The 9,522-nt window shown below is 47.6% G+C and overlaps 1 protein-coding gene across 3 annotated transcripts in view; it reads left to right on the top strand.

Annotated features, from left to right (window-relative positions):
- Positions 1-8,460: 8,460 nt before the first annotated feature.
- Positions 8,461-9,522, top strand: part of LOC122557990 (SITS-binding protein) — an 89,469-nt gene continuing 88,407 nt past the window's right edge. Inside the window, exon 1 of one of the 3 annotated variants that reach the window (XM_087996818.1) lies at positions 8,461-9,323. In XM_087996818.1, coding sequence (XP_087852944.1) covers positions 8,859-9,323 — 465 coding nt within the window. In that variant the 5' untranslated portion in view covers positions 8,461-8,858. The remainder of the gene's footprint in view (positions 9,324-9,522) is intronic. The other 2 variants (XM_043706293.2, XM_043706292.2) reach the window with 2 other exon arrangements.

The raw sequence follows: 9,522 nt of genomic DNA, 5'->3' as shown, positions 1-9,522 counted from the left end.
CTCACTCGGGGATTCATCCTTTTTCTGTCCAACTTCGAATGCTTTCGCTAAATTCCGCTGTTTAGGCACGCAGGTTTTGATTCCCCTGATTATAAGGTTTCTGAGGTCTGTCATATTAGCCCGTCCCCCCTCATCATTATGATCCCACCGGGGGTCCTCTAAGGGGTACTTCTGCTCTCCACGCTGAGGGCCGTCCTGATGCTCCCTATCCCAAATGGCCATTGCACTATTCCGGATCATGACAATTTCATCGTAATTAAATAGTATTCTCATCATGGCCTGCAATTCGGCCCATGTGTATATACTGGGCCCCAGAAATTGGTCTAGTTGTGTTCCCACACTGACAGGGTCGTCCAGTAGACGGGGTAGTTCATTACGGAGTTCTCGGATATCCCCAGAATTTAAAGGTTGTACTACGAATCCGGTCCGTTCGTTCCCAAACGGCACCTCTCGTAAAGGGTTCATCTGTTCAACATTGTTAACCCTCTCAGCACCCAATCTCTCTTCTTGATCTCTCCGCATCTCAATTCGGGCTGATCTCCTAATGCCTGGGGTGGCCTCTTCTTCCCTTCCTGTGTCCCCCCCAGCAGGCTCTCCCTCACTGAGCATGACCTGCCGGGAACCGGGATTATCCGACGCAGGAGGGACGTCCGCGCTGGACGCCTGGCCGTGCGCGGGTTGTACATACGGGGGCGGGGCAGAAGGGGGCAAACCGTCGGTGAGGACGTCCCAAGACTTCTGGGGCTTTCTCGGGTCTGTTTGGGGAATCAGAGGATAGAGACTCGTGGGGTCCCCGCAGTCACTCGCCAACCAGGCGGCGGCGTATTTGCTCTCTTCTGGGTTAAACGGTTGTTTTCTGTTAACATATATATTTAGGAGTTGACACACCCAGTCTTCATCAGACCCATACTCGGGCCAAACTACCGAGGGGGCGCGGATAGGTTCTTTGGTCCATATAAAACAACAATATTTTATCATAGTCTCTTTCTTTAAGTCCGTTGTCCTACTGCTTTCCGTCCATAAACTCAATTTCCGACCTAGTGGACTATCGGGGGGTATTTCTTTTCCATTTACAGTCCTCCCTGACTTGTCCTTAGTGGACCTAAAAGTCTGATTTCCCATGGTCTATCTTCGGTCCTGGTCTTAAACGCCTAAAGCATTTTCACAGATAACCGTCAAAACCTCAATTTCCCGTGGTTTATCTTCGGTCCTGGTCTTAAACGCCTAAAGCATTTTCACAGATAACCGTCAAAACCACAATTTCACGTGGTTTATCTTCGGTCCTGGTCTTAAACGCTTAAAGCGTTTTCACAGATGACCGTCAAAACCACGTGGCCAACAAGGAAGAACAAAAAAATCTCTTACCTTGATTCGTGCACGAAGTTGTCTGGCCTTTTTAAATGTGTGTACCCCCGTGTATAGTCACTAACCGGTCGTCCCAGCACTCGTCCGTGTGTTCCTTTTCTCGGGATCCAAAATTATTTTAATGAGCCGGGTCACTCTCTTGGCCGACGGCTGACGGACCAAGCCGATCCAGTGAGCAGTATAAATATATACCAGACGCGTCTTTTTGTATCAGACTTGATCCACGAGCCGAAGAGAGCCCCGGCAATAATTATTGCATCCCGGAAGAGCCCCCAATTGTGCAAGATAGGGGACTCTGCGACCCCCATCAGGCACTCTGCTTCCCTTCCCAAGAACAAAGACACGGAGGAGCTCGTCCAAAACTATTTATTCAATTCTGCAGAACCGGGTGTTACCTCAATGGCTTCCCACGAGGCACACACACAGATTGTAATCCCCGCACGTTATATACATGTAGGAGTGGGCGGGACCTTCTACTGTCTCAGCCAATGAGTGTTAAAGTTCCCCACTGTCCTCCTGATGGATGAGATTATTTGGTTATTCACCCAGCCAATCAGTGTTCGAGTTCCCCGCTTCTCCCTTATATGGACGATGACGTACAGCCGTGGTTGTGGGTGGTCCCTCAGCCACGAGGAAAGCTGTTTCCATTGTTCCATTCATGAAAATCTGGGGGAGTGTCTGCTCGTGCTTACTACAAGGTAGAGAAGACTAAAATGGTGGCTTTGTACTTACTATGTGCTTACTACAGCAGTTAATGATTTAAAAATTACACCACCCCCTACAAATGCAACCATTGCATTATTGCAGAACTGACTGCACAAGGCTAATACAATTCTTTATTGGACTATCTACATATTGTTTCAAGAAACCTTCTGGATGTGACTAAAAAAATCTTGTCCCATCTAAGCCTCTGGCACTAAGGTAGTCCCAGTCAATATTGGGAAATTAAAAACACCCACTGCAACTGTTATTTTAACATCTTTCCAAGATCTATTTCTATAGGTGTTCCTGGATCTACTACAGGGAAGCCTATAGTATAACTCCATCATAGTTATTGCACCTTTCTTGTTCTTGAGTTCTACCCAAATGACTACACTGGATGAGTACTCAAAGATGTTCTCTCTTAGTATGGCTGTAACATTCCCCTTAATCAGTCATACAATTCCCCCATCCCTTTTACATCTTCTCTATCAATCCTGAAACATCTAAACCCTGGAATGTTGAGCTGCCAGTCCTGTCCTTCTCTCAAGTTTTTGTAATGGCTACCACATTGTAGCCCCATGTACTAATCCAGGCTCTAAGCTCATCTGCCTTCCCTGTTACACTCATTACCTTTTTATTTAAATAACTTTACATCTCCATTTCCAGTGTGTTTATTAACCTGGTCCTGTCTGTTCTTCCTATTAGACTTGACAACCTCTACATTCTTCTAAACCAAACCATATGCTGACCTCCTGAGTGGCACTAACATACCCCCTGCCAAGATATTGATGCCCTCCAGTTTAGGTGTAACCCACCCTTCTTTTACAGGTCCCACTTGCCCTGGAGAGATCGCAATGATCCAGGTATCTGAAGTCCTCCTGCCTACACCAGCTCTTTAGCTGTACACTCAACTCTTATTTTCTATATATCTGGCCTCACTAGCATGTAGCACAGGGAGTAATCCTGAGACTATAACCCTAGAAGTACTGTTTTTCAACTCTCTACCTAACTCCCTGAACTCTGCAGGATCTCATCTCTCTTTCTGCCTATGTCATTAATATCAAAATGGACCACAACCTCTGGCTTCTCACCTGCCCCCTTGGCACCAGGGAGGCAACACAACGTCCTAGACCCTCTCCCATAACCACAGAAACACCTATCTGTGCCCCTGGCTATAAAGTCCCCTATCACTACTACTTACCTACACTTCAACCTTCCCTACCGCAAAACTAAGCCAGTCGTGCTGCCACTGATCTGGCTGATTATAGAACATAGAACAGTACAGCACAGAACAGGCCCTTCAGCCCACGATGTTGTGCCGACCATTGATCCTCATGTATGCACCCTCAAATTTCTGTGGCCATATGCAAGTCCAGCAGTCCCTTAAATGTCCCCAATGACCTTGCTTCCACAACTGCTGCTGGCAACGCATTCCGTGCTCTCATAACTCTGTGTAAAGAACCTGCCTCTGACATCCCCTGTATACTTTCCTCCAGCCAACTTAAAACTATGACCCCTCGTGTTAGCCATTTCTGCCCTGGGAAATAGTCTCTGGCTATCAACTCTATCTATGAGGAGAAAGTGAGTTCTGCAGATGCCGGAGATCAGAGCTGGAAATGTGTTGCTGGAAAAGCGCAGCAGGTCAGGCAGCATCCAGGGAACAGGAGAATCGACGTTTCGGGCATAAGCCCTTCTTCACGATTCCTGAAGAAGGGCTTATGCCCGAAACGTCGATTCTCCTGTTCCCTGGATGCTGCCTGACCTGTTGCGCTTTTCCAGCAACACATTTCCAGCTATCAACTCTATCTATGCCTCTCATTATCTTGTATACCTCATTTAGGTCCCCTATCCTCCTCCTTTTCTCCAGTGAGAAAAGTCTGAGCTCAGTCAACCTCTCTTCATAAGATACGCCCTCCAGTCCAGGCAGCATCCTGGTAAACCTCCTCTGAACCCTCTCCAAAGCATCCACATCTTTCCTATAATAGGGCGAACAGAACTGGACGCAGTATTCCAAGTGCGGTCTAACTAAAGTTTTATAGAGCTGCAACAAGATCTCACGACTCAAACTCAATCCCCCTGTTAATGAAAGCCAAAACAACATATGCTTTCTTAACAACCCTGTCCACTTGGGTGGCCATTTTAAGGGATCTATGTACCTGCACCCCAAGATCCCTCTGTTCCTCCACACTACCAAGAATCCTATCCTTAATCTGTACTCAGCTTTCAAATTCGACCTTCCAAAATGCATCACCTCGCATTTATCCAGGTTGAAATCCATCTGCCACCTCTCATCCTATCAATGTCCCGCTGCAGCCTACGACAACCCCCTATACTGTCAACGACACCTCCAACCTTTGTGTCGTCTGCAAACTTGCTGACCCATCCTTCAATCCCCTCATCCAAGTCATTAATAAAAATTACAAACAGTAGAGACCCAAGGACAGAGCCCTGTGGAACACCACTCACCACAGACTTCCAGGCAGAATATTTTCCTTCTACTACCACTTGCTGTCTTCTGTTGGCCAGCCAATTCTATATCCAGACAGCTAAGTTCCCCTGTATCCCATTCCTCCTGACCTTCTGAATGAGGCTACCAGTGGGGAACCTTATCAAATGCCTTGCTGAAATCCATATACACCACATCCACAGCTCGACCCGCATCAACTTTTCTAGTCACATCCTCAAAGAACTTGATAAGGTTTGTGAGGCACGACCTGCCCCTCACAAAGCGGTGTTGACTACATTTAATCAAGCCATGCTGCTTCCCGCCTGAGGGGCTCACCTCCTTCAAACAGTATGCAACAAGGTATAACTGTTTGAGAGGGAAATGGTCATAAGGGACCACTGCCTGCCAACACTTCTGGTGGTCACCCCATTTTTCAGTTTGTGTACTACTGGTGGTGTGACCAGCTTGCTATCCACCACATTCTCAGCTTCACTGAATTTCCATAGTGAGTCCATCTGCAGCTCTAAGTGCTTCATTTGGCAAATCAGGAATTGCAGATGAAGACACTTCCTGCATACAGGATCACCATAGACACTGGAAGTCTGATTTCCCATACACTGCAGGAGCACTCCATGGGGTCCAGTTCTCCTGCCATTGTAAACCTTACTGTGAATCCTCTTGCAAGGATGTCTGCCTTGAAGAAGTTCTCCTTCTCTCTCTACAAGAATCTCAGGGAGTTCCTCTCCCACTGCAACTCCCAGGTCATTTCCTCTGTCCTAGTGCTACTTTCTCCCCACCCCCACCCTCCTCTCACTTATCTCTCCACCCTTCAGGCTCTCTGCCTGTCTTCCTGATGAAGGGCTTTTGCCCAAAACGTCGATTTTACTGCTCCTCGGATGCTGCCTGAACTGCTGTGCTTTTCCAGCACCACTCTAATCTAGACTCTGGTTTCCAGCATCTGCAATCATTGTTTTTACCCAATTACTCAAACATTCTGTTCCTAACAAACTACGAACCACAAAAATAAGAACATTCCATGCCTTCTGGGTATTGCTCTCACTTGGTCTCTAAAGCTAGTCCGAAAGCAGCCAATCCTACACCACTTTTTGAGTTATGATGTCATGTCTGAAGCTCCACCCCTGGATTCAGCTCCTCCTCCCTCCCAATCTATGTCAAACAAAGTACAACTCCCTACAGGTAAGGCAAATTAAACATTCATCCTGTTCTTCAGTGCTTTCATTATTGTATTGTCCTCCTGTTTCTGTACCAGTCGAAGCAAACACTCAGAGACACAGTATGGCTCTACCTTCTTCATCTTTATTCCGAGCCCTGGAGAGACCGCAATCGCCCATGTACACAAAGACATGAGTTTGTGGTCTTCTCCTGAACAGCAGATTCTTAAAGAATTATATATCCCTTACAGGGAGCAGCATCCAAATAAGGCAACATCTATATTGATTGGGTGACCATTACAATCAGCAAGTATCAATAGTAAAGATTAAGCCACCTAGCATTACACAATAGATGTTATGATTTGGAGATGCCAGTGTTGGACTGGGGTGTACAAAGTTAAAAATCACAACACCAGATTATTGTCCAACAGGTTTATTTGGGAACACACTAGCTTTCGGAGCGACGCTCCTTCATCAGGTGATAGTGGAGGGCTCAATTCTAACAGAATTTATAGCAAAGATTTACAGTGTAAATTTATAAAATTGGGATTGAAATCCCAGTGTACATCACACTGTAAATTTTTGCTATAAATTCTGTGTTAGGATTGAGCCCTCCACTATCACCTGATGAAGGAGCGTCGCTCCGAAAGCTAGTGTGCCAATTAAACCTGTTGGACTATAACCTGGTGTTGTGTGATTTTTAACAATAGATGTTCTTCACCTCGCTAAACACTAACCTTGCCTCCAGCACCTCATTGTTTACTGGTCAAAGTCGTGTTAGCTGAGCCTTTGTCCCTCAACTTAACTCTTTCCTCACTTGCTCATACCTTATACACATTCTCAATAGAATCCCAACAGTGTGGAAACAGGCCCTTCAGCCCACATCAATCCCTCTAAAGACCATCCCTGCATTCCCCATGGCTAACCTAGCTAGCCTACACACCCTGGTCACTAGGAGCAATTTAACATGGCCAATCCACCAAACTTGCACACCTTTGGACTGTGGGAGGAAGCCCATGTAGACATGGGGATAATGCACAAACTCCACACAGAGAGTCACCCAAGGCATGAGTCGAACCCAGTTCTCTGGAGCTGTGAAGCTGCAGTGCTAACCACTGAGCCACCTTGTGGTGTACAGTTTATCTAAACATGTGCAGAATCACTTTATATCTTTATAAAGATGAAGAAGGTTGAACAACTCAGAGTGTAACCCAAATTATCTTACAAACTGAAATCCCAAATCTGATAATTAGTAGATAACAGCGTTGTGCAAAGGCTCTTGACATGCAGTGGTAGTGTCACTAACTCTCACTTGAGAGGCCAGGATTCTTGTTGCAGGTGTGTATAATAACAAATCTGAACAAGTTAATTAAATTAATCTAGAAAAGCACTGTGATAGAAGAACCTTCTCTGTTCAGCAAATTTGTTTGACAGTCAAGAGAAAGTTGACGGTAGTGTTATGCTGCCACCTACTGGGTATAAGGAGGTCCAGGTACAAATTAACCAAGGTTACCCGGCGACTTGATAAGGAGAAGTACAGCCACCTGATGAAGGAGCGGCGCTCCGAAAGCTACTGTGCTTCCAATTAAACCCATTGGACTATAACCTGGTGTTGTGTGATTTTTTTTAACGTTGTACACCTCAATCCAACACCGGCATCTCCGAATCATGATAAGGAGAAAGTGAGGACTGCAGATCAGAGTCGAAAAATGTGGCGCTGGAAAAACACAGCAGGTCAGACAGTATCCGAGGTACAGGGGAATCATCCGGAAGGGCTTATGCCCGAAACGTCGACTCTCCTGCTCCCCGGATGCTGCCTGACCTGCTGTGCTTTCCCAGCGCCACATTTTTTTGACTCTGGCTACTTGATAACTTTATCACAGGATATCTGTGCAAGTGAAAACACTGATTGGGACATGAGGAACTGAGGGTCATTATTTGTGATTGTCAAAGGTAAAGGCTCAAAACATAACAATGAGCTGGAGAAGAAATCCAACACTACGTACCAACTTCTCTTTTGTTTGATGTTGGTGGCGATCCCTCACTCCTCTTGCCGTTGTATGACTATCGGGCCACTATCAATCACTCATAGAGGCGGTCGGGCGACAAATCATTTAGCCCTGTGCATATTGATTGGACCCAGTCTGAGTCCACCACTCGTTTTGAACTGGTTCCTCACTGAGTTCGCCTCTGATTTTGATCCTGTTCCACTCTGGATGTGTCTTTGGTTTTGATCTGGCTCCAGTTCCATTGGATGTCCACCTCTGATCTTGTTTGGGTCCTGGCCAGGGCTGTCTCTGACCTTGTTCCATGCCGGTCATTTATCTGATTTTGAACAGTTCCAATCCAGGAAGATCTTTGCTCTGGTTCCAGTCCGGGTCCATCTCTGATCCGTTCTTTTCCCGAGTCTATCTCTGATCCAGGTTCACTGTACTTCTATTTCTGATCTGGTTCCAGTCCGGTCTGTTCCTGATTTCGATCCACTTCTGATCTGATTCCAGTCCAGGTGTAACTCTGAAGTAGATCCAGCCTAGATCTATCTTGATCTGGTTCCAGTCTACATCTTGTCCCTGGTTTATATTCAGTTCATGACTATCACTGCTGCAGTTTCAGTTTGGGTGTATTGTTGATCTGGTTCCACTCTGTACCTTCCTCTCATCTCGTTCCAGTCTGGGTCTATCTCTATTCTTATACCCGTAGTCAGTCAATCTTTGACTTGTTTCCAGTCCCGGTATACCTGACCTGAATCTGGTCCGGGTCTATCTCCAATCATGTTCCAGACCAGGTCTGTGTATGTTTTGGTTCCAGTTCCGGCCCGTCTCCGATCTGGTTCCAGTCTAGATCTGTGTACGAACTTTTTCCAGTCCTGGTCTATCTCTAATTCGGATCTGTCTCTGGTTTTGGTCCGGCTCCAGTTCGGGTCATGTGCTGTGTGAGTGAGTGGGGACAGCGAGACGGAGCTAGAGTCCGGCAGTCATTGCAATAGCGGAGTCAGTGGCTCGGTCCCGAGCTCTCTCTCACCGGGCACCGGGACTCGGTCCCGAGCTCTCTCTCATCGGGCACCGGTGGCACAGTCCCGGGCTGTCTCTCACCGGACACCGGGGGCACAGTCCCGGGCTGTCTCTCACCGGACACCGGGGGCACAGTCCCGGGACAGAGCTGCTCTCTCCGGGATGGCACGGCGGCGCGATGAGTCGGGCAGCCCGGCTGCAGAGTGCAGTCTGGAGGCGGGCAGCCGGGAGATGAGTGAGCCGTGGAAAGGTGCTCTGGGCTGTGTGGGGGTGGCCCTGCTCTTCCTCATGACTATCGGTGTACTGTACTGGCAAGTGGCCGAACGGCCGGAGCCTGCCTGGCTGCTCAAGGGCCAGCTCAGCGGGTTGGTGTGGCACAGCAAGAGGTCAGTGCTGGCACTTCGATCCGTGTTCGGGGAGCAGTCTTTCGCCCTCATCCAGCCTCGGCACCTCCCCCTTTCCGGACACACGCTCCTTACCAACCGCTGCTGGTACAACCAGAGCCTCCTGTGCTCCAGCTGGGATGGCGTGAGTGAGCTACAGATCCTGCTGGAACCCATCAACCAAAGCCTGGCCGAATGTTACCGAGTGGAGTGGACCCCCAGACACTGCCAAGTGGCTCTCAAGGTAAATCTACTACTCCCAGGCAAGCTGCGACTTGGTCAGCAGTTCAGTATCTGTCATTAACAACAAACGGCAGGTACGATTCGATCCATTGTTAGCACCAAGTAATACATGGAGTTGTGTGTGGCACCAGGGATCGGTGCTGACACCTCAACTGTTCACACTTGATAGCAGTGGCTTCAATGACCCTAACCTTATGGTT

Source organism: Chiloscyllium plagiosum, unplaced genomic scaffold, assembly GCF_037043375.1.
Source record: "Chiloscyllium plagiosum isolate Xiang-an unplaced genomic scaffold, Cpla_swu_hap1 HiC_scaffold_18, whole genome shotgun sequence".
Lineage (NCBI taxonomy): Eukaryota > Metazoa > Chordata > Chondrichthyes > Orectolobiformes > Hemiscylliidae > Chiloscyllium > Chiloscyllium plagiosum.
The sequence above is the reverse complement of the archived record's forward strand: the minus strand, read 5'-3'. Positions and strand labels throughout refer to the sequence as shown.